We start from the raw sequence: 24,291 nt of genomic DNA, 5'->3' as shown, positions 1-24,291 counted from the left end.
CCTAGACAAAGCTGGACAAGTTAAGATAGACCATCTTTGAAAATTTCAAAGTTAGAAAAAAACCCAAAATAAAACGCAAACCAAAAGCATATTCTTCAGAAAAAAGCATATAGAAAAATAACTAATCCTCTCTTCAATTGCATAACATGTTGTTTGTCACAAAACCTCAAACTGAACTGAAAAAAAAACGAATAAAAAGAAAAAACAACTGACTGAACAACAAAAGATGTAGCGGAAAATTTAGAGACGCAGAGAAAATATTCTGGGGTTTTTGGAAATTCAATTTTCAATTGGGGAGGAATAATGGCTTTTAAGCAGGCCAACTATGCAGTACCTACAGGCCTACAGGGCAGGTAGACAGGGAGGCAGGAGGCAGAAAACACTGTCATGGAAACTTTGTACATGAAGAATGAATGAATGCATCAAAATTTTGAGACGTAGTGAACATCTTTTGGACTCTTAGAAATTAAATTTAAGACTCCGGAGAAACTTTAGTGAGTACAAACTCGTAAGCCTGTTCACTCCTGCTATATGAAAATGGCAGGTAGGTAGGCAGGCATAGGCAAGCCAGTAGGCATAAGAAACTCTCAAAAAAAAATTTTAATTGAGTAACGAATGACAATATCAAAATAAATTTCAGTTTATAAACATTCGTGGAATGAATCATACTTGTTTTAGTCATTTGAATATGTATTTTTTCTTTTTTTAAGAGGCAAAAACATAAGGTTCGCGAAAGATTAATCACGATATTTGAAAATTTTAGTTCCAAAATCATTTTTAAATTTCTTAAATTTGAAAAATCTGAACGAGAAATCTCAAATCTCAAAAATCGAGACAAATAAGTATCAGTGTAATACTAATACTAACAAAAAACACTTGGAGAAAATCGGAGAAATCGGAGAAATCACAGAATAAAATAATAAAAAACGACTGAAACAGATGGGAAGAGACTTCAGAGAATCTTTACTACAAAATGTTACACTCTTGCTTGCGGTCAAGAAAAGTGAGAGAGAGAGGGGAAATGGAAAGGCCTTGCCAATGCTTTAAAATGGAAATGAACGAATGAAAAAAGAAGAGGGTTGAAAATTTTCTTTTGTTTGTTGTTAGTTTCCGTTTTATTGGTTCGCAATTAGATTAAGCAATTAGAAATTGAAATTTGTTGGGAATTTCTCGTTTTCATTTGTTGGTTTTAACCATGTCAGCGCTTACCTGCCTCGCGCCTGCACTTATTTTCAATTTCCAACTAAACTTTGAGATGAAAAATGTTTTCAGTCAGAATATAATCAAAGGTAGGCATAGGTAGGCATAATGTAGGCATGTAGGCCTACCTGCATACAATGTTACTAGCACTTACACAAAATAGTTGTCGACAAAAACGTACAACTTTTTTTTGGGAAAAAACAATGCTTTCAACAAGCTTCCAAATTTTTTAAAACTTTGAAATTTTGAGAAATGACAAATTTGTAGAAACTCCAACAAATTGTCGACTTTTTAATGCTTTCTGTCTTGACAGTTTTGGGAAGATGCCAAATTTTTTTTTAATTTGGACTTTTTGAAAAATTGCTAAGAAAATTGCATTGCTGCAGGTTTGTAAAGTTCAAGTCCAAATAAAAAAAGTTGAAAAACTCGCCGACAATAATTTTTAATCGGTTGATTCAAAACATTTAAATAATACATAAGTAATTTTTTAAAAATCAGAAAAAAAATTTTTGAAAGGTTTTTTTCCGACATTTTCAGCACCGTACGAGTAATGAGCATCCGCAATAAAAGTTGAATTAGAACACCAAAGTTTAGGCGCCAAATCTCTCGGAAATCTACTCTTCAATTCGGTGCTCTCAAAGTATTGACATAGGTTCAAGGAGTAAGGAAGAGACAGTCGTAGATCACTTCAAAAAATGTGAAAGGCAAAAAAGATGGGAGCAGCTCTTGACTTAAACAAACTTATCCCAAATGTATTTTTCTCTAGTTCTCTCGTACGATCTATGAGATCTACGAGTTGTCTATAATGAACACGCGATCGGATAAAGGGTGCAAGAAGATATACTACGATGTACACAAATGACTAAGGTTATGGAATTTTGGTGTTTCGAGATAAAAAGTGACTACAAAGCAAAAGTTTGTAGTAAAACGTGAAATTTTAAATTCGCGCGGACAGCGAATGACGCCCACCAATGAGCGAGGAGGATGCATCGCTGATTGGTCAGAGCTCTTGTTCCCTGTGCGCGTATTATTTGAAATTTTATTGCATAGTTGCGGCTATCACATTTGGATTTTTATCATTAAGTTCATAGTTTTTGCATTCGTTTAATTTAACCTTAACTTTAAATTTTAAAACAAAAAATAGCATCCTAGGAACAAAAATAGTATTTGGTTACACAAATGGTAAAGAAAACTTTCAACAATGGAAATCATGTGACTGTTCCAAGTTATCAGAACATTTTCAGGGCACTAACTTTGGAATAAAACAATGAAGCAAGTTGTTGTTAAATTGATAAGAAACGTGTTAAGAACTAGAAATTTAAGAGGTCAAGAAGGTCAGTCTGGAGACAAGTGGTCGGTTGAAAGGGGTATTATGCAATAGTGAAAGTGTGATACAAGAGAGAATTCAATAGAAGAAGCATACACCTATTGACTATGGAAACGAGTTTTAGAATTTGAAAAAAAACGAGGAAACCGAGATTTTGAAGGTTCGGAAAAATACAAATCTAAGCAATTATGGCTTGTAAAAGTAGATACATGCATCACATGAGTCATTTGAAAAGGTGTGCATTGATATTTTTTGGAAATTTCAGGCGTTTTTCAACAACTTTTTTTAGAAGTTGGAATTTTTCTGGCAAAGTTTTGGCAGTTTTGGAATATTGTAGCATTTCAAAATTTCCAAATTTTTTGAAAATGTTTATACCGTATATTCTCTATTAGTACTGCATCTCCAGTAGTACTGCAGTCTCTAATAGTGCTCCATTCAAAAAGGGTCCGAAAAATAGTGCTGCAACCCATTTTCTATTGAAAGAGTCACTTGACAGTTTCGATATTTTTGGGTTTTTTGTATATTTTTGATGATTTTTTGATAATTTACGAAAGTAATTGAATTATTGGGCCTTTTTGTTACGAAAGTTCGCAATTTTTATGAATTTCTGCTTAAAAAATGAGTTTTTGTGACTAAAAACTAGTGCTCTATAATTGAAAATAGCCGTTCGAAAATTAATGCTGCAGTCTCCAGTACTACTGCAGTCTCAAACTGCACAAAATAGGCGGTAGGTATGCCTACAGGCACGTAGGCAGACAGGCATAAAACATTTCTAAATAAGGACAGAATATAACCGAATAATTCATGGCAGAAATATTTTTTGGATCTTTCTTTTCAACAGTTTGAACATTTCGGAAACTTGATACCTATTTAAACAATTTCAAAAAGGTTAGAGGTTATAAGTCAAAAAAAAACTGGAACAAAAAGATGAATGCTTATTCAAAAAAGTAAAGTGGTAAAGTAATACAAGAGTGGGGGATCTTCCTTGTTTATTTATCCATTTGTTCTCGTGTGAAAAAGAGTAGAAACTAGTTGATATTTGGGAAAGTGAGGAAGAGATGAGAAAAGTGTAAGTGAGATATTTATCTTTGCAATTTCTTTTTGAAAAAAAGTGAAAACTATGAAAAGGGGGAGATACGCGTTTTGCATATTCTTGTGCTGCTGTTGCTGTTGCTTGCTAGCGGATGATTTGATTTATGAATTTTCACTTTTTTGAGGGTGGAGGAACTTAAGTTTTTGAAAGTTAGTTACTCTGAATTTTCAACTTTGAAACAAAAAAGTATTTGTGGAAAAAGTGGGCATGAAGGTATTTGATTTTAAAAAAAATAAAGCCTGCCAAATATATCAACAAGAAAATGAGCCCTCTGTGGAAGATTGATAACATCCATTACCACTTTAGCAGTGTCATTTAGGTTTTTCTTCAGCCAAAAAAAATTATTTATAATAGGGCGAAAAATGCATTTTGGTGCAAAGTTGATGCTTAATTTTCAAAGCTTGAAAATTCAGAAAAGAAAACGGAAAAAGAGACATTTAAAGTTTAATAAACAAGTTTAGAATTAGCCCGAAAATAGCCCAAAAGCAGCTGGGCTTCAAGGTCCCTACATCACCAGAGTAAAAAATTTCTGACACTGTTTTTGAAAAGTTCTACTGTCATTTGAGTACTTTTGACAGAGACATAAAGTTATGTCAAGCAAGGTTACACCAAAACAAAGCTACCAAAAAAAAACTATCTAAAAATATTATACACAAAATTTTTCCAAATCAAATTTAAAATCTCAAAAATCAAGTAAACAAAATTTCAAAGAGACCAGGTTTCCATGTGTTTGTTACTTTATACTTTTTCTATTTTATACATCAGTCTTCTAGCCTAGAAAATAGATGATCCGTTCAGATAAGGCCTACTATTCCCTATGTTACTTGTATAGACAATCAAGGTTATAATTCTACTATTCAACTTTCAAAAAAAGAAAAAGAAAATTAAAAGTCAACAAGTCTTCGTAGTATTCCAACCGGATTTTATCTGAAAAGGACATCTTTAGATATGAAAAAAAGTAAAGGGATGAATTCAAATTTCAAAACAATAACTTTTTAGGTAAAAACCATTTTAGTAAGTGAAATTGAAAACAGTTCAGATATTATTCCATCGATTGATCCAACTTTTCAAGATGCTGATTATGAATTTGTTTTAAATCATCAAGTTTCCTCTGTACTCAGTTTTCAGGCTTATGGTAGGATTGTACGCAAATTGTGGTGTGTGCAAAACAAAGATTTGTTGAAAAATATATTATTTTTTCTAGATTTTTTGCAATATTACCCCAAAAGCTGTTTTGTTTTCAAAATTCAAAATGACGGGAAAATTATAGGGAGCCTTTATTTTTTCTTTCATAAAATTGTTCAGAATTGTCATTTCTGTCAAAAAAATAACTTTTCAGAGTTCCAGATTATTTTGCACATTTCACAGCAATGTTTCATTCACGTTCTCAATCTACATTCAAAAAACTAGTTCAGTTTGAAATTTAAAATGTAGCATGAGAAATTAATTAGAACACGGTTATTTAAAATAAAATAAACAACGTGATTTCACGTTTCACCACATGAGATTTTCCTCTGAAAAAACCAAAAGGTTAAATTTATTCATTATTCGAAACCACTCGTTCATTGCTCTCTTCATTCTTTTCTCTGGAAATCAATTGAGAACGCTGTGCAGACATGTCGATGACCAAGAATCCTGTGAAATCAAAACCAGCCGATGGAACAACGTCCGCTAAGGATTTTGAGAACCTTCAGGTTAGTATACTTCTACAATATCTGAAGCATTTGTAGACTTCGACTGCGGAAGACGGTAGGACTTCCTGCCACAAGCCCAAAGCACCCGCTACTCGCCCTCTGTCTTCGGTCTATCTAGTTAATAGTGCTCTTTTTAGCTAGTTTTTTCTTGCGTTAACATATTTCAAAATTTCCTACTCATTATTCTTGTGGCAAACCCAATCAGCAATTTAAACATTTTAAAATTTCAGAGTGACTTCTTCTCCTTCTTGTACGCTGATCATGGACCATTCTACAAAGAGAATGTGAAAAAGTTGGAAGACGCAACTGGTCTGAAACGTGAAATGCTCGCATATGGGCTCATCGGGCTCAATTGTGTCTACATGATTATTGGAAGTGGCGCCGAGTTTGTGTGCAATTTGATTGGAGTTGCCTATCCGGCTTATGTTTCTGTTAAGGTACAAACTGTACAAAATTCAATAACTGAGATTTATGTGGTATATCTAGATATCTCGAGCAAATATGTTTTGATTCGTAATTATTATTATCTGTTTGCACACAATATTTCTCACGACCGGGCAAGCTTGCAAGTAGTACCGTACATCTAAGCAACTGATAATTTAAGTGTAACCAGGCTTGGGCGCGTGATATGGAAAAAAGCTTTGGTCCAAAAAATTTAGAATTTATTTTCGGACATTTTTTATATGCATCACACAGCTATTGGACTACTCGTTTTTGAGAAAACCGCACTCAAACGTATGGGGTTACGGTAGACGAATTGCGTACAGGTACCACTTCTAGAATCTAGATTAATCTGCATCAGGGGTGTGCGAGCTCGGCGAATTCGGCAAATCTCTTTTTCCAATATTTGCCGTGCACGGCAAATTCGGCTGATTCGGCAAATTGGTCGTGCTTAACAAACCCCGAAAAATGTGATACTTTTTGATGTTTTTTGGAGCATCAAAACTACTGAATTTTGAATAAAAATCTGGTGTGTGAATAAGTTCTGTGTAGAGTGTCTGCTTAAGCATCAACATAACTCAATTTTGTGCCATTTTTCTAAATTTTTGGGAACAAAATTAATAGTCTATATTTTTCTAAATTTTTGATGTATGCGGCAAATTCCGAAATTTTCCGAGCTCGGCAAATTCGGCAAATCTACTTTTTTGAAATTTGCCGTGCTCGGCAAATTCGGCAAATTTGCCGCACACCCCTGATCTGCACACATTTGTAGTTGTAAAAGCATACGAAATTTTGCTTAAACGAAAAACTTGAAAATCTACAGTAAACCCTGGTGCGGTAACTGAAAAGAAAAGTTTTGCATGTTTTAGGACACTATTTTTCATAAAATTGACATTTTTCCTGCAACGAGTAACTGCTAGAAAATTATTAAATCTAAATCAAATTTTGTTAATTTTCAGGCGATCCGAACTGAAGGAACTGACGATGATACAATGTGGTTGATCTATTGGACTGTTTTCGGTGCCTTTTCAATTATCGACTTCTTCGCCGCAAGCATTATGTCATATTTCCCAATTTATTGGGTTGCCAAAGCAGCATTTCTCTTGTACCTCTACTTGCCAGAAACTCACGGATCCCACGTCATTTACCACCAACTGATTGATCCATTTGTTGCTCATATGGAGAAGAGCATGTCCAGAAAGCTTCCAGCAAACGCTGGAACTGTTCCAAATGATCAGGGATCAGCCTTGGATGCGAATAACAATGTGATTAAGCCCGATCAACCACCGCCACAGTAAATTGAACTTTTTCATTGCGATAAATATTTCTTTTCGGTTCCTTGTATAGTTTCTGTTATTAGTTCTGTATGCGTCTCTATTGCTTTTTTTCTGTTCATTTCTCGGGTATAAAAGAGAGAAAGACCACATGAGAAAGGGTATATAGATCAATTGTTTGCCCTTCTCGATTTTTAAATTTTTAAATTCAAAATTCAACATGAAAACCTGTTTTGTAAGTTTTTAAAATTCTTTTTCATAAACTTAAAAGTAAGTATATTTCTATATTTCCAGATTTTTATGCTTCTTCTCATTGCTCTCATTCAAATCTCACATGGAGCCCCTGATGTATGTGTGAAGCTCAAATGTCGCGCAGATGAAGTGTGTGATCGAGAAGCTGTTGAATGTATCAACAAAAATGACATGACAGAAGGAAGGCCTTGTGAGAAACATGAAGATTGTCGAGATGACCACATATGCTACGTTGGGAAGTGTATTTTCTTCATAGGAAGACATTAAATTATTGATTTAGGATTTTTTGTTTCTCGTAAAAGTAATTTTAATTAATTGATCAGAAAAAAAAACTGAAAATATTTTGCAAATTATATTCTGTTTGTGATCTAATAAAGTTATTGCGTGTATCTTTGAATAAAAACAAAAAAACAAAAAAAATATTTGCTCGTAAATTGTAGTGCCATCCGTGCGAACACCGCGACGGGGAACTGCACAGAATTTAGTTTTTGGATTAATCAATCTCAATTTTTTTTATTTTTTTCATGAAAATTCATTTTTTTCAGCAGTTCTTTCAGTTTTTATATTCGAAATCTTTATTTTTGAAGTTATATTTTATAGTAAAAATAATAATTATTTTTTCTCCTAACTTTGCAACAAAACATTGCCATTAATTTGTGTTCCTGTGCTTATCAGTCGTTATCTCATAAGAAAAAGTGCTCCGCCACCGAAAAAAAAAACCGCGGAACATTATATAATAAGAAGAAAAAGAGAGTGCAAAAGAAAAATACACAAGTGTAATCGTTTTCTGTCGCCAGCACCCAACCAGCGGACGGAGGACCGAGAGCCAACGCGCGCGCTTCTTTCTTTTTCTCTCTGCGCCATCCCATTTTTGTGTACTGTCTCGTCCAACTTCCTTTCGTCATCGTTTCGTTCGATTCGCGCACTCCGGCGGGCGCTGTACCCGATGCCGGACTGCGTTTTTTTTTTTTTGCTATTTCTTTTTATTTATGTTGGGAAAAAATATTTTTCTTCATTGTAAATATTATAAGTTCAGGAAAGTTTAAAAAACCGCAAGTTTATGAAAAAAATAAATCGTTTTTGCTCGAAAAAAGTAATTTTTTCTGCACTTTTATTCGAATTTTCAGTCAGTTATATATTTAGAGATAAATATTTATTTTCACCAAACTTTGCAGCATGGAATAATTGTTCCAATATCGTGACTCACATTTTCTTTTATGAAATTTTTCTTCAAGTTATAATGTTTGCCCAATGACACAAAATTCCTTATTTTAGCAGTTATTCTGCAAAAAATCTGAATTTCCTTTTTCAATCTCAAAATGAACTGAAAAATCGTGTCAAATAGGTCGGTTTCCCACTCATCTCATCGCCTCTCTTGTTTTTTTTTTTGCGTTTGCTTCTTTTTTTTTTAATAAAATAACAATTTCAATTGTTTCGCAACATAATTTTGTCGCAAAAATTGTCTTTTTCGTGCCCTAATCTTCAACTTTCATCGATTTTTCCATTGAAAAAAACTAAAATTCCATGAATTTTTTCAAGATTCTCTCCAAAACTTCTTCTCTTCCCCACTTCCACAATTCCCTTATTTGGGTGTGTCGTCCACGAACAACATGAGTTTGTCGGAGAGGCAAAAAGAAGAAATGTGAGTGTTGAAGCCTGGAAAATGAGAAAAAGAAGAAAAAGAAGAAGCTGGAGCGCTTTTATGGGAAGCTAGCTAGCTTCTAAATTGAATTTTCATCTTTTTCTGTGTTCTCCCAGAGAATTGACGGAAAATTGCGGAATTTCGCAATATAAAATACCAATTAATTAACCTTTAATTTCAGCAATCGGGCGATCGCCGAATATATGCAAAACAATGGGTACAGCGAGTCGTTTAGTGTATTTTTGAAGGAATCCAGCTTGGTTAGTGCTTCAAAAACTTTTAAACATCGTAAATTGCCAATTTTCAGAGCGAAAATGATATCAAGCCACTAGGAGGTATTCTAGAGAAGAAATGGACAACTGTTCTTCGACTTCAACGGAAAGTCAACGATTTGGAGTCAAAACTTCAGGAATCACAACGGGAAATCAATCATGGTGCACCGACGAGGTATTTTTTTAAATAAATGACGCCAAGGACCTGCTCATTAAGGTTCAAGAGATGAAATATCAAGATAAGACCGCTCAAAAATTGCAAAAAAGAGTCAAATTTTGTTAAAATCGCATTTTATTGCACATTTTGGTTTTTTTTTTGTGAATTTAGCCACATTCTAAGTCGATAGGCAGGCACCCAATTTTGTTAATTTTTGAATGTCTATCCACTTGAAGTGTGTCTAAATCAACGAACAAACTGCCAAGATATGCAAAAAAAAAATGGCAATTTGGTTAGAAACGAAATTTTAGCAGCTACTACTGAGACAAGCGGACGAAAATTCAGATTTTAGCAAAATAGAGGTTTTTTTCGAATTTCTAAATTTTTTTGAGAAGTCTTACTGCTCAAAAAATCTCAAAAAAGAACCAAATTTTGTTAAAATCAAAAATTTCTCTGTTTTTTTAAAACTATCACCTTTTATTGCATGTTTTGCTAGTTTACTCGCAGATTCAGGCACATTTTAAGTCTGCATGCATCTTATTTTGGTAATCGTAATAATTTTGTAATTTTGTAGTCGAGAGCGTAAATAAATAAATAAATAAATACATTTTTAGTTGCTTATAGACTTAAAATTTATCTAAATCTGCCAAAATTTGCAGCAAAAATATTAATTTATTTAAAACCAAATTCCAGCTGTTTTTTTTTTTTGAATTTTTTAGAGCCTTTTTTAACAGAAAAATCCCTACCAACTCGCCCCCTCCAACAAATTAATTTTCAGAGACAAGCGTCAAGCCGCAGACTGGATCCCTCGCCCGCCAGAGACACAGAAACTGACCGGACATCGTCTTCCAATCACCAGAGTCATTTTCCATCCACTATGGACCATTATGGCCAGCTGTTCAGAAGATGCCACCATTAAGGTACTAGATTTTGAATGAGGAACGGAAGAAAGTGGCTGAATTGGAAACGGAAGTATTGAACTACTCGAGGAATTACCATTGAATAGATGTTTTGAAGGGGATTTTTTTGCTTGAAAATCTCATGGAAAATCAATTTTTTTAATTAAAAAAGTCTCAATTTGCAAAATATCACAAACTTTTCCTTGTTTTATGTCAGATTATCGCTCTTTATTGCACATTTTAGTAGTTTATTTCGCTTTCGGGTGCATTTTAAGTCGATAGGCACTTAATTTTGGTATTTTTCTAAGATGTGTCTAAATGAACGAATTAACTCGAGATAAACTACCAAAATGTGCTATAAAGGGTGAAAATTCTATAAAAACTGAATTCCGTCTTCTAGGACGAGGAAAAGTTGGCGAAATTTTAGATTTTCGCAAATTTTGACTATTTTACGAAATTTTAATATAGCAAAAACCGCACAAAAACATTATTCCGCCTTCAATTTCTAATTTTCAGGTCTGGGATTACGAGACGGGTCAACTCGAGAGGACACTCAAAGGACACACTGACGCAGTCAATGATATCGCGATCGATGCAGCTGGAAAACAATTGGGTCGGTGTGCACAGATATCACGAATTCTCGAAAAAATTCTAGAAAAACTTTTCGATGTTTCTATTTTCCGAAAAATCGAAAAAAAAAATTCCAGAAATTTACCAACAAATACTACTTTTTTTTATCTAATTTGGTTTACATTGATAAGAAAAAAGATAACAATTTGTTCTAAAAAGAAGAAAAAATATCAAAAATTTAAGCTAATTTTAACATTTTTTCGCGAAAAGTTACATTCAATGCGCTGGCACCGTGCCAGATCTCCTTTTTCGTGAGGGCTTACCAAAAATTCACAGATCTCTTGGTTTGATAAAGGAGCTCAAATTTATGAAGTTTAGCTTTTTGAAATGCAAAAAAAAGAAAGTCACAGCTATTTTTCGCGAATGCACGAGTTTCCAACAAGGAAAAACGCCAAACAAAAAACTTTTTTTTTGTCAAAAATTACATCTATACCAATTTTCAGTTTCGTGCTCATCGGATCTATCGATAAAACTGTGGGATTTTGGACAGACATATGACTGCCTAAAATCATTGAAAGGACACGAGCACACTGTCTCATCGGTCACATTCCTTCCAACTGGAGACTTTGTATTGTCCGCCAGTAGAGATCATACAATTAAGCAGTGGGATGTAAGTTTTTAATTCAGATTTTTTTTGGAAACATTTTTCGATAGTTCTGGCTGTACAGTTTTTACAGTTTTTGATTTTTTTTTAATCTCCAAAAACCCGAAAAAAATTCGCTTGTCCCAAGAATTGTTTCTTGGTTTTTTGGTCCAAAAAAAAACAAGACAAAACAGTCCCCATTTTCCCAAAAAATCCCGAGAAACAAAAGACAGGTTTTTCGGTTTTCCGATATTTCGAAAAAAGTTCGATATTTCGAAAAATTGCTTAAAATTTCGGTTTTTAGCAGAAAACTATATGTTTTTCCTCAACATGAACGTAATTCGGCAAAAATTGAATTATATGGTTAATTTTTAGGGCATGGTTTAGATTTTCCCGAGAATCGATTAAAAAATTGAAAAGTTTTCGTTTTCCGATTCTCAATTTTTCGATTTTCCGATTTCCCAGAAAAATGGAACAAACGTAATATTTTTAACCTCAAGGAAGAGATAATAAACGTAAAAATGTCAACCTTTCTAGATCTCAACTGGCTATTGCGTCTACACATTCCGTGGCCATAATGACTGGGTCCGAATGATTCGAATCTCGAACGACGGAACACTTTTCGCGTCGGCAAGTCTCGATCAAACAGTCACCGTGTGGTCGTTTGCCACGAAAAGCGCAAAATTGGTGCTCCGCGATCACGAGCATGCTGTGGAATGCGTCGAATGGGCTCCAGATACGGCTTACACCAATGTTACAGGACAACGTAAGCTTTAGTTTTGTAATTAAAATTTAGGGTTGTCACCGAAAAAATGTTTTTTTGGATTTTGGACTAAAAAACTACAAATTTAATTTTTAAAAATCCAAAAAAAATTGTTCGATTCTAAACTTGTCGAAAAAAAGCTCCGTAATTCCACACAGTTTCGACTTTTCCCTCGCCACGTAGGACTGGGACCAAAAAAAATCTCGGACTAAAAAACCAAAAAAAATGATTTTTCCATTATACCAACTAAAACACGACATTTTTGAAAAACATTTTTTTTGTTTTTTTTTGCAGTCCGAAAAACCAAAAAAATCCATTTTTGCCGAAAATACCGAAAAAGTACCGATATGTCTGCGTCTCTCTAACTTTATACACTCTGCTACCTGGTAATAGGCTAAATTAAATATAATTTCCAGAACCCGAAGGAAATTCTACACACATTCTGTTCAGTGGAAGTCGTGATAGAAGTATCAAAGCATGGAACATCAACACTGGTGACGTCTTGTTCACATTGTTGGCACACGAAAATTGGGTTCGAGGATTGGCATTCCATCCAAAGGGAAAGGTTGGTTTAAGTAACGCAATTTACAGGCCAAAAATGACAGAAAACAGCCAATATATCTGTAAATGATTTTCACAATTTTGCAAAGGCTTAGAAAAGATGGAATAATTTTTGAATTTCCATGCATATGAAAATGTTTAATTAAAAAAAAAGAGACTGTTTTCTGTTATTTTAGACAAAAAACCCGACGAATAAATTGTTCAATTTTCAGTACCTGATATCCGTAGCCGATGACAAAACATTACGAGTTTGGGAGCTGAGTGCTCAGAGATGTATGAAGGCAATTGAAGCGCATGAGCACTTTGTTTCAACAGTTGGTTAGTAGTTTCCAAGAAAAATCGATCAAAATCTCAGTGCCCCAAAAATTACAAAACATTAAAAAAAAACCAAAAAAAAAAGAATATTTTGTTTTTTGTGATCATTTTTTTGGTTTTTTTTTTCAAAGATAAATTTAACTATCGAAAAACTAAAATTTTAAATTTTCCGAAAAAAAGATAACATATAAAAACACAATTTTTTTTCTTAAAATAAATTCCACTCGAAAAACTAAAACTTGATTTTTTTAGTTCGAAATTTCGATTTTCCTAGAAAAAAAAAATTGAAAATCGATTTTTTGTGAAATATCGAAAAAGGCTAGCGAAACATTTCGATTTTTTAAAGATAAAAAACCGAACCATGTTTCTTTCTCTATTTTCCAAAAAGAAAAAAAATTAAAATCAATTTTCTATGTTAAAAAAAGGCAAACAATTGAAAAACTAAAATTTTGGATTTTTAGATTTTTTTAAACCTACAAAAAAAATAATTCGAAATGTATTTTTAAGATCGAAAATTTCAATTTTTTGAAATATTGGAAACAGAACCAATCGAAAAACTAAAATTTTAGATTTTTAAATTTTTTTAATACTTCGATCTTTCAGCAAAAAAAATTGAAAAAATTCTGAAGAAATTTTAAACGTTTTTTTTAAACACTTTCTATAATAATTTTCAAGAAAAATCTATATTTTCAGCATTCCATCAAACATCTCCGTTCGTCATCACAGGAAGTGTGGATATGTCGTGCAAAGTTTGGGAATGCCGTTGACCGAAATATTCTCCATAATTCTTCGAATTATCTAATTTTCCCTATTGCTTTCATTGCACTTTCTCCACTTTTCATCAAAAATTTCAACTTTTGATTTATAATTTTCGGGTGGTTATGGTCGAAATTGATCAGAAATCAGAAATCCACCGAATTTTAAAAATCAATTTCGATGAATTTGCTCCTCGCGCCGGTAGAAACGTTTAATTCTTTGTTTTCCCTCTTCTATTTGTGTATCGCCCTGGTGGTTGTGAATCTTCCCTTTCATTATGTTAAGTTAAAAATATTTTTTCTCTTTTTTTCTCCCCCACCCCCCTCTTAAATTATCCGCCCTATTATCTTTTTTGTTTCTTTCCTTGAGCAATTTTTCGCTTTTTTGTCTTGTTCTATCAGCTCTCTTCTCAGTGCTGAGCAGCATTTCCCCCCGAAAAAACTCATTTTTTTTGTAGTTTAAAATTTTTCGAACCAAATGAAATCCCTGTCCCGCTTGATAGATACCACGCCTATTATTTTTTCAATTTCCGCCGCAGCTTCCGGTGGATTTGCGCGGATATTTTCACAAACTTTGACAATTTTTTTCGGGTTTCAAACTCACTCTAAATTCGCATGATCATCCCATTGATTTTCACTTTTATTTCGATTTTTCCAGGTATTTTTCAATTTTTTCCAAATTTAAATTAAATTTGATTTTCCAATTTTCTATACCAGCTTTCATTGTATCCCTACAATGCTGGAACTGTGTCGGAACGGATTGTGATATGTATCGAGCTTCTTCAAAAAATTGGGAACTGGTGACGTGTCCGGAGGGGAGTGTTTGTCAGGTGATAGCATCGAATTGGATGGATTTTATCGAGAAATTTGAATTTTTTTAGAAAACAGATTTTCTATTCTACAGTAATCAGAAGAACCAGTCTATCGAAAGTAACACGATTCGAAGTTGCTCTTACGAGACAGGTAATAAGGCCCCGCCTCCAAACCATGGGTCTCGTTAGGATTTTGCTTTGAGCCCCGCTTTGCCGCCATTATTATGGGGACGGGAAAATATTTTTTGAAATCTGAGAGCAAGTGTGCTCTATAGAGCTATTGCACAAACTGAAAAGTCCCCGCACCCATAACTTGGGTCTCGTTAGGTCATGGCGGCAAATCTGGAAATTCAAACATTTTTCGTTTTATTCGTTATGATTGCCGTTATTTTGAATCTTTTAAATATAAAAATTAAAAATGAAATTAAATATTTAATTATATTACTAACACTTTATTACGACAATTTCATTTCCAATTTTTTTCAGACATCTATTTACTGTCCTTTTTGTTGGACAAAAAAATAACTTTTTCGAAGTGTTCGAAACTATTATATTCTAAAAAAAAGACATTTTTTATAGTTTGGAGAGCAATTTTGAGTCCTCTAACTACAAAATTAACCATTTTAGATAAGTTTCAAAATTGTGAATTTTTGCCATAAAATGACAATTTTTGCCAAATTTTGTTAGATTTTGTTAGATTAGATTTTTGACATATTTATTCTCTCTTTTTTAAACATGTATTTCAGTGAATAGAGGACTCAAAAATATAATGCTTGTAATTATTTATAAATGTGTGTTGGCTCAGAGTCAATTCTAAAAAACAGATTTTTTTTCGAAAATTTCAAAAAGTTCGTAGAAAAAATTCGATTTTTGACATATTTATTCTCTCTTTTTTAAACATGTATTTCAGTGAATAGAGGACTCAAAAATATAATGCTTGTAATTATTTATAAATGTGTGTTGGCTCAGAGTCAATTCCAAAAAACAGATTTTTTTTTCGAAAATTTCAAAAAGTTCGTAGAAAAAATTCGATTTTTGACATATTTATTCTCTCTTTTTTAAACATGTATTTCAGTGAATAGAGGACTCAAAAATATAATGCTTGTAATTATTTATAAATGTGTGTTGGCTCAGAGTCAATTCTAAAAAACAGATTTTTTTTCGAAAATTTCAAAAAGTTCGTAGAAAAAATTCGATTTTTGACATATTTATTCTCTCTTTTTTAAACATGTATTTCAGTGAATAGAGGACTCAAAAATATAATGCTTGTAATTATTTATATGTGTGAGTTGTCTCAGAGTCAATTCTAAAAAACAGTTTTTTTTTCGAAAATTTCAAAAAGTTCGTAGAAATTCGATTTTTGACATATTTATTCTCTCTTTTTTCAAACATATATTTCAGTGTATAGAGGACTCAAAAATATAATGTTTGTAATTATTTATAAGTGTGTGTTGGCTCAGAGTCAATTCTAAAAAACAGATTTTTTTTCGAAAATTTAAGTAATATCAGCGGAAACCTAGTTTTTTTTTAGGCAAAAAAATAATTTTTCTGAAACTACTAGAAGTAGAAAAAGGGCAATTTGAGTCCTCTAACTAAAAAATTAACCATCTTAGAGAAGTTTCAAAATTGTGCATTTTCGCCATAAAATGCCAATTTTGCCACTTTTGCCACTTTTTAATAGTTTTTGATGGATCAAACCCAGATTTTCTGAATTCTCCATAAATGAATCACCCGTTTTAACAAAATTTGCCAACTTTTCATTTTTGCCCATTTTGATTTTTCAGTCATCTAATGACTGCCCTTTTTTTGGGCAAAAGTTTTTTATGAAAACGTTTGAAATTACTATAAAATGAAAAAAATCAATTGTAGTGTTCGGAGATCAATATTGAGTCGTCTAACTACAAAATTAACCATTTTAGAGAAGTTTCAAAATTGTAAGTTTTTGCCATAAATTGTCATTTTTGCCATTTTTCAATAGTTTTTGATGGGTTAAACCTAGTTTTTCTAAATTCTTCATATATGAATTACCCGTTTTCAACAAATTTAAGCAACTTTTTATTTTTGCCCATTTTTTTTCAGCCATCTAATCTGTCTTTTTTTTTGGCAAAAAATTTTTTTATGAAAACGTTCGAAATCACTAAAAGTTGAAAAAGGGCAATTTTATAGTGTTTGGCAATCAAAATTGAGTCCTCTAACTACAAAATTAACCATTTTAGAGGAGTTGGTTAGTTTTTGCCTTAAATTGTCATGTTTGCCACTTTTTAATAGTTTTTGATGGGTTAAACCTAGATTTTCTAAATTCTTCTTATACAAATTACCCGTTTTCAACAAATTTAGGCAACTTTTTGTTTTTGCCAAATTTTTTTTCAGCCACCTAATGACTTCTTTTTTTTTGGGAAATTTTTTTTTGTGAAACTGCATAAACTGTTTTACATTTATATCGGCAGTCGCCGAAATTTTAAAACAAGTTCTGTAATTGCCGAAGTTGCCGAACCCAAAAAATTTCGACAACCGGCAACTATTGGTTTGCTGAACCCCCGGCAACTCGGTTGCCGGTTGCCGCACAGTCCTAATATGTACCTTTAAAATCTTCAGGATGTACATGGGATCGTTCGAAATCGTGTCAAAAGTCACCAGTTGAATATGCTGGAAGAGGATGCGCCGATCGATTTTGTTGCGGAAAAGACAAATGCAATGGTGCCGGAAAAGTTTCCACGATATTTGTTGTGGCAATGTTCTCTTGTTCAATTATCGTGGCTTTGCTTGGAGTTTAAGAAAATCTAATGTGAACCAATAAATTAATTGTTGAAATACTTGTTCAGATTTCTACAAAACTATACACATTTCCCCCGTTATAAGTAAAGTGCAGCCATCACAAATCACGAGTTTCCAGTCATGAATCTGAGATCTCAGAAAACCCGAAATCCTCTGATTATTTCGCACAATTTCCGCTTTTTGATCTTTTAAAGGGTGTAATTTGTTGAAAGTTTATATTTCATTTTTTCCTCCTCTCTCAAGATTTTTGAACTTGGTATCCCCTAGCAACTAACACATTTTTAGTATTTAAAGGCTGTTAGTGGTGCACTTTTTTTGTTGGAAAAATCTACTTAATAATGTCTGTATTTTGTCTGAAATCATTACTATTCCAAATAGCAGCTGATAAAAAAGACAATTGGATTCTATTACCGGAGAATGTAAAAATTAAAGTCATCGAGTATCTAGATTACACTGAAAAGTAAGTGCAACTCATATATGTGCAATTGTGCAAAGTTTTGAAAATTCAGCTGATCTGTTTCGCGATTTTGCAAATTTTTAAGTAAATTCCAAAACATTTTGGCAACTTGAATTTTCGAAAACCTTTTGCAAATTAACGAAAATGTTTTTGCAATTTATCAAAACTTTCTGGAAATTCGCGAACAGACAGCTTACCAAAACTTTTGGCATTGAAAAAAAATACAAGTTAGCAGTTTTTGAAAATGGTATAGCCAAAATTTACCAAAAGTTTTTGGGAATTTTCGAAGCTGTTGGCAACTTTCCAAAACGTTTCGGCAATTTACCAAAATTTTTTGGCAATTTCGCCAAAGTTTCAGAAAAATTTCATACATTTTTGCAATTTACCTAAACTTTCAGAACTTTTTGGTCACTTTCCAAAAGTTTTGGGGAATTTTTTTGCCAACTTTAGTTTTCGAAGTTTGCCTGTTTACGAAAAGATCATTTCACAAAAGTATACTTCAAAAAATTTAGAGCCAAATTATCAATGACATCAAAATCCAACTACGATTTGGTAAAAAAGGTTCCAACGCATATTCATTGCCTTCAATTTTCTCCAATTCGACACAATGGAAAATGTGCAGAAATATTAGTTAATTTTGATGAATCCAATCAAAAATCATATTCATTCCGGTTTGATCGATATGGGAAACGTAATGGATTGAATATTACAAAAAATGAAGGTTCAACAGAAATGAGAAGTGTCAAAGGAGATTACCGTAAAGCGGCTGATGATTGTTTTCAAGGATGGTTGAAAGGAACTAAGATTCATACTTTGGATATTAGGTTTTGTAGAAAAAATTGAAATTTATTGAACCAGTGGTTTAATATCAATGTGATTAGGGCGATTACAATGGTCAGGTCCCTTCTAGTTTGGAAGTTACCAATTTTAGCTTCTCGGATAAATACAGTAAGTCTTAGAGACTAAAGCATAACAAAATTATATTTTCTCCAGATCGTCCAGTATCTGCAATTCCACATTGGTTGGATGTTATCTCTGGCGAAAATATTTATTTTATGCTAATGTCTGATCACTGGGAGAAAATCCTTTGCCACGAGAAAGTAGGTTTTTGTGCTTCTGTAAATTGCCAAAAAGTTTTAGTAAATTTCCAGAAAATTGCAAAACAATTTTTGTAAATTGCCAAAAAAATTTGCATCAAAGCAAATTTGTTAAATTTCCAAAAAGTTAAGGAAAATGCCCAAAAATTTCGGAAATTGCCAAAAAGTTTTGGTAAGTTGCCAAAATGTTTCAGAAAATTGGCAAAATGTTTTTGTAGATTCCCAAAAATTTTTCCAAAATTCAATGTTGCCAAAAAATTTGGTAAACTGCTAAAATTGTCTAAAAAAATGCTAAAAGCGTTGATAACTGCCAAAAAGATTTGGAAAATTGCCAAAAATGTTAAAAAACTGCCATAAAGTTTTTTTTTGACAAAAAAATTAAAAAAAAATTGTTTTAAAGTTTTGGAAAATTGCCAAAAAGTTCTGGTAAATTGACAAACAATTTTAGACAATCGCCAAAAAATTTCTAACTGTTTCGAATTTTTAAAATTACTTTTCATCACCACATTTTATTTAAGTTTTCACACCCCTTGAATACATGCAAGCTCACCGGATATGATGGAATTGGACACGAGCACTTATCAACAATTTGTTGTAGACAAATTCAATTGAATAATGTAAAAGATGAGATTTCTTTTAATTATCTTGCTACGGTAAGGTGATTGAAAATATTCCTACAACACCGCTCATTTCAGAAATGGTCAACTGGAAATCTTCCAGATTCATTTGATTGGTTGGCAGTGACAAGTGTGACTCGTCCGTTGAGAACTGAACGTCTGCTAGCTGATATTAAAGTTCAATGTTTGGATGAAAGAGTTTTTAGAAAATTGTAAGTTTAAAAATTGAAACTAATGAAAAACCAACGAAATAATTTCCAGTGACAAGGACATTCAGGACCACGAAATGATTGAGTATTTGCTAATTTTTGGCTCCAAAAATCGATATGCATTATTTTGCGGACTCAATAACTATGCACGATTTTCTGTTATTAATGAAAAACTAGTTGAAGCCATTCCACACCTTCATGTTAATTTGCCTGAATACATGGCAAAATCTCAGAGCATCGATGTAACACGGAAGAATACAGTAGAAAATTGGAACAGTTAGAGCCTTCCCCGCGCCTACCTGCCCGCCTACCTACCTTTAATTAAAAAATTCAACAAAAATCACTGATTAATAATATTTAAAGTTTAATTAGAAATTGCATTTATTTTATTTACTGTTCTATTATAAATATTTTATACGTGCCCTCTGTTTTTCTCGAATATCCAAGTTAGACTATGATTTTTTTTAAATCCAACTCATCGCTGAATAAAAATTTATTTCTCAATTTTCCCGTAATGAAATTCATCAAAATCTTCTGTAAATGGTGTATTCTCGTGTTAATCCTTGGAAAAATTTGGAAAAATTTGGAAAATTTGAATTGCAGCATATTCTATGTCAAGATTTTTAATACGTAAGTGATGGTTTGGAATTTTCGATACAATAATTTGGGTGCGCTTATTGGCAATGCATCCACTTGGGAAGCTAGCCGGCCGCACCTGTAGATATAATTAAGAGATCGTGGCAAGACCTACTCAAAAACACATTGTGTCCCTTTGTGACCCTTGCGTGCCAAATTTTTTTAGTTTTAATCAAAAAAGGCAAATTTTCCTATTTAAAAACTCACAGGCACAATTTTAAAACTTCAAACCTAAATGCCCCAGCTCTATTGGAAACTGCAATTAAAAATTTAAAAAAATATTTTCAGAGCCGACCAAACTATTCAATATGCTTGTCAAAACTTTATTCCATGGGATGAGGATCCGAAAATATTTTGCACAAATCGTCAGACACTTCCTTATGTTATTGTGTGAGTTCCTTTTTTTAACACCTTAAACTTTTTATGCCTAAACTTTCCAGATATTCAACTATCGACAGCAAAGCTGGAATAACGTTTTACAAAATGTGTTGCCAGGTAAAGTGTTCGTTAATACCGTCTAAAATAAACGAAAATTTTCAGAGTAAAGAATGTTTCAGTCGATTTCCATTCACACCATTTAACCGATTTGGAACGCCCGAAACTTCTCAGGAACTTGAAAGTGGTGTTAGTTTTTTTTAAAGTTATTTTTTAAATAACTGCCACGAATTTTCAGAATTTCGCTCGTTCCGACATAAGCCATCTTGACGATTTCGTTCGTAATACTGTCGTCTCACTATTATTTGCATCAGTTATATATTTGATCTATCATTTGCTTGTCATACGACCAAATGTTGTGAGAGAATGGTCTGACTCTGCAGAAAGTGTAGATCGAATATTATTGATGATGGCTGAAAAACCGCCGATGAAAATTGTCAAGTTGGGACATAAGGATCTGGGTGAGCACTCATACAAATAGGAAAAGATTTGGAATACTTTTGGCAAACCTTTGACAAAATCTACGTACCCTTTAGCATTGCTTCAGCAATTTTTTATATTTTTTTTTATTTTGAAAATTTTTGGCAAAGTTGCAATTTTTCCTAAAATTTGAAAACTTTTGGCTAAGCTTATGCAGACTTTTGGCAAATTAGGGAGCTTTTGGCAAATATGCAAAACTTGGCAAATTTCAGGAGGTTTCCCCATCAGTGGGCAACATTCCTTACTGGACTACTGTAGAGTATTGGCCGCCCGTTCTTGTCGAGACCACAATCTTCGAGAAAGTCAGCTGGTTGATCCGAATATTGTTCGAACGAGAATTCTTCGAAATGATCTCCGACTTGCGCGTGCAGCCAGAGAAATTAATTTTGTTCGATGGAAAATTGCATATAATCGATTGAAAAGAAACAAAAGATATGTGAAAGTCGGTTCAAGATGGATTTATGTATCGAAGAGTATGGAGAGAAAAGAATTTTTGGAAGCAAACTACAAAAAGCAACAAATTGAAGCATTGCAAAGCTATCTAGGTGCACAGAAAATGCACATGAAGTTAGCGACCAAACATCATTTTGACTCGAAATACGTAGGAGAACTCGATAAATATGACATCACTCATTTGATGAATCTATGCAAGAAAACTGAAGATATGTACATGATATTTTTTAAATCAACTGGTCTTGGACACGAGCTTTATAGGGTGAGTTGCTTACAAATATCAAATACCGTAATATGTCTTCCATGTCAGGAATCGGTTTGTAGGGGAGAAGGATTAATAGAGACATCATAGCTGCTTCCTTCCCCTACCTCTTCTGCTAGAGACCTCTAGCAGCTGAGCCTATGGGCAGGCATCGTAACCGTCTTTTTTCGCTATTTTTAAGAGTCAGCATTGCTATGTTGCCAGTTGGCAGATGTTATCACGCACTGACAGAAAAATTGTATGTGAATAGATAAGTAGAGATGGAAAAATTAAGGATGTTCCAACTTTCAGGAGCCATAGTTGGTACGTAAACTAATTAAACAATTGTTGTTTTTTCACCACAGTTGTATTTTTTCACACGATTTTTTATTTGTGCGTCAGATAGGACTGTTAACTTAGATAGGACTGTAAACTGGAAATTTCGACATTCACAATTGTTTGAAAAAATGTAACTTTTTGCACGATGATGTACCTAATGAGGGGTTAATGCATAGGTCTTGTAGGCTGTCAATCAGGAATTTCTGTGCCTACACGTTAACCTTATTAACCCCCAGAAACGTCTGTAAATTTGTATCTTAAGTTTGCTTTGGTCAAACTCCCAACATTGATGCTGCAGGTGCTGAAACCGATTGGGCATGTTCCACACAAATCAGTCTTCGAAGCATTATTCTACCACGGACCGTACTTTTATCCCTGGCAGCCAAACGATTTGATTTCATTATTTGATGATGCTAAAGAATTATTCCTTCATGATAATATTTGTTTGTCACTTTCACTTCCAATTGTCATTATTGGAGAGATTAGAGGAAGGTGAGTCGGCAAATTAAAATGAATTTTGCATTCTGATAATTATATTTAGTTCAATGCTATGTAAATATAAGATTGCTAATCTTTATTGCACAATTCTATAATTTACAGATACGCCGACCTCCACCGCTGGCTACAAATAGTTGGACTACCATATCGTCGGAAACTATTATTTCTGGGAGGATACATTGAACGTGGATCTAGTAATTTTGAAGAATATTCAGTGGAATGTCTTTCTCTAATCGCTTCACTCAAAATTGCCTATCCAAGGCATGTATTCATGTTGAGAGGATCTGCTGAAACTGCTTTCTCTTTTGCACCAAGATTCAACGTTACTCTGGATAATGCTGTATTATCGTGAGTTATCAAGAATTTTAAAAGAATTAAAAGAAAAATTAGATCAGCGAAGAAATGGTTTTTTTTTTTCGAAAAATTTAAATTTCAGAGCTGCTCGTCAAATGTGCAACTGTATGCCATTACTCGCACTTATCTAAAAACAATATTTGACGGTTTCAAGTGGTATCTCACCTCATATGATCTATGATCCATTCGAAATCAATTCACTCGAAAGACCTCTGATTCCTGACAACTTACCATTGAATGTTAAATATATTTTGTTTGGACAACCATCTTCGACAATGGCAATATTCGATCACAATGAAGGTGTGATTTGAATAGATTGAAAAAAAAATTATCTAAAAAATTTTCAGAAAAATCGACATTTCGTTACGGTCTTCAAGCAGTTGAGGATGTGTGCCGGAAAAATGGGCTCAAGGCAATTATAAGATCCCGCAACAAGTTGACAGTTAATCCATTTTTCTTGAGAAATCAGAAATTGATCACGCTCAGCAGTTGTCCTTCTTCTTACTCTGGAGTAAGTATTTATGAATCTTGACATTTTGAACTTTAGCTCTGATGAATTACTGCCTGATAAGCTTCAGTGAAGACACATATGTATTATTCAAGACCTTCGGATTATTCAAGACCTTCTCGGCATTCTGGGCCAGCTTCTCGCTGAAGTTGGCAAGCTTGCACTCTAGAGTTGGTTCCGAGTTGGTTCGAGTTTTGCCCGTCTGAATTGACACATGAAATATTAAAGTTAGAGTCAAAGTTATGCAAGAGGGGCGCCACCTGAACCAAATTTTGATCCAAATTAATATTTCTTGGACCAGACAGATTGACGTCCTGAATTTTAAATTTTTATAATGTCTTTCCTTTCAGGGAGTGGCCATGATGATAGACGAGGGACTTGGATGGATGCTTTTCAAATTGAAATACCAAACAGATGTAGTGATTGCTGGAAGAGAGGACAGTGTTTCCGTGGAAAATGAGCAATGAGAAGTGTGGATTGTTTTGATAGCTGAGCACTTAATATTTACTTGGAATCTCGTTT

At 33.3% G+C, this 24,291-nt stretch overlaps 4 protein-coding genes and 2 pseudogenes across 6 annotated transcripts; all 6 read left to right on the top strand.

Moving 5' to 3' along the window:
* The first annotated feature begins 5,234 nt into the window (after nucleotides 1-5,234).
* Nucleotides 5,235-7,089, top strand: T03F6.6 (Receptor expression-enhancing protein). The gene is made up of 3 exons (NM_067355.5): nucleotides 5,235-5,314; nucleotides 5,545-5,751; nucleotides 6,715-7,089. Exons 1-3 carry the CDS (start codon nucleotides 5,237-5,239, stop codon nucleotides 7,051-7,053), a joined length of 624 nt encoding a protein of 207 aa, NP_499756.3. The 5' UTR covers nucleotides 5,235-5,236; the 3' UTR covers nucleotides 7,054-7,089.
* A 99-nt stretch (nucleotides 7,090-7,188) lies between these two features.
* T03F6.10 (Venom protein) lies at nucleotides 7,189-7,689 on the top strand. The gene is made up of 2 exons (NM_001392228.1): nucleotides 7,189-7,264; nucleotides 7,324-7,689. Exons 1-2 carry the CDS (start codon nucleotides 7,250-7,252, stop codon nucleotides 7,546-7,548), a joined length of 240 nt encoding a protein of 79 aa, NP_001379497.1. The 5' UTR covers nucleotides 7,189-7,249; the 3' UTR covers nucleotides 7,549-7,689.
* Nucleotides 7,690-8,820: 1,131 nt separating this feature from the next.
* Nucleotides 8,821-14,367, top strand: lis-1 (Lissencephaly-1 homolog). The gene is made up of 10 exons (NM_067354.8): nucleotides 8,821-8,923; nucleotides 9,105-9,183; nucleotides 9,231-9,370; nucleotides 10,131-10,272; nucleotides 10,768-10,864; nucleotides 11,325-11,491; nucleotides 12,002-12,230; nucleotides 12,644-12,792; nucleotides 13,001-13,106; nucleotides 13,797-14,367. The coding sequence occupies exons 1-10, from the start codon at nucleotides 8,892-8,894 to the stop codon at nucleotides 13,868-13,870; spliced, it is 1,215 nt and encodes a 404-aa protein (NP_499755.1). The 5' UTR covers nucleotides 8,821-8,891; the 3' UTR covers nucleotides 13,871-14,367.
* Nucleotides 14,368-14,450: 83 nt separating this feature from the next.
* Nucleotides 14,451-17,481, top strand: T03F6.9 (UPAR/Ly6 domain-containing protein). Its single transcript, NM_001129244.4, has 4 exons — nucleotides 14,451-14,516; nucleotides 14,576-14,688; nucleotides 14,740-14,821; nucleotides 17,266-17,481. Exons 1-4 carry the CDS (start codon nucleotides 14,474-14,476, stop codon nucleotides 17,442-17,444), a joined length of 417 nt encoding a protein of 138 aa, NP_001122716.1. The 5' UTR covers nucleotides 14,451-14,473; the 3' UTR covers nucleotides 17,445-17,481.
* Nucleotides 17,482-17,783: 302 nt separating this feature from the next.
* On the top strand, nucleotides 17,784-20,108 carry T03F6.7 (annotated as a pseudogene). Its single transcript has 6 exons — nucleotides 17,784-17,905; nucleotides 18,415-18,850; nucleotides 18,896-19,002; nucleotides 19,518-19,652; nucleotides 19,695-19,828; nucleotides 19,878-20,108. Coding segments are annotated over exons 1-6 (1,165 nt in total).
* Nucleotides 20,109-20,765: 657 nt separating this feature from the next.
* T03F6.8 lies at nucleotides 20,766-24,232 on the top strand (annotated as a pseudogene). Its single transcript has 10 exons — nucleotides 20,766-20,845; nucleotides 20,898-20,952; nucleotides 20,998-21,081; nucleotides 21,131-21,353; nucleotides 21,585-22,087; nucleotides 22,704-22,897; nucleotides 23,006-23,251; nucleotides 23,340-23,557; nucleotides 23,605-23,768; nucleotides 24,116-24,232. Coding segments are annotated over exons 1-10 (1,884 nt in total).
* Nucleotides 24,233-24,291: the final 59 nt, after the last annotated feature.

Source organism: Caenorhabditis elegans, chromosome III (assembly GCF_000002985.6).
Source record: "Caenorhabditis elegans chromosome III".
In the NCBI taxonomy this organism is placed as follows: domain Eukaryota; kingdom Metazoa; phylum Nematoda; class Chromadorea; order Rhabditida; family Rhabditidae; genus Caenorhabditis; species Caenorhabditis elegans.
The sequence above is the reverse complement of the archived record's forward strand: the minus strand, read 5'-3'. Positions and strand labels throughout refer to the sequence as shown.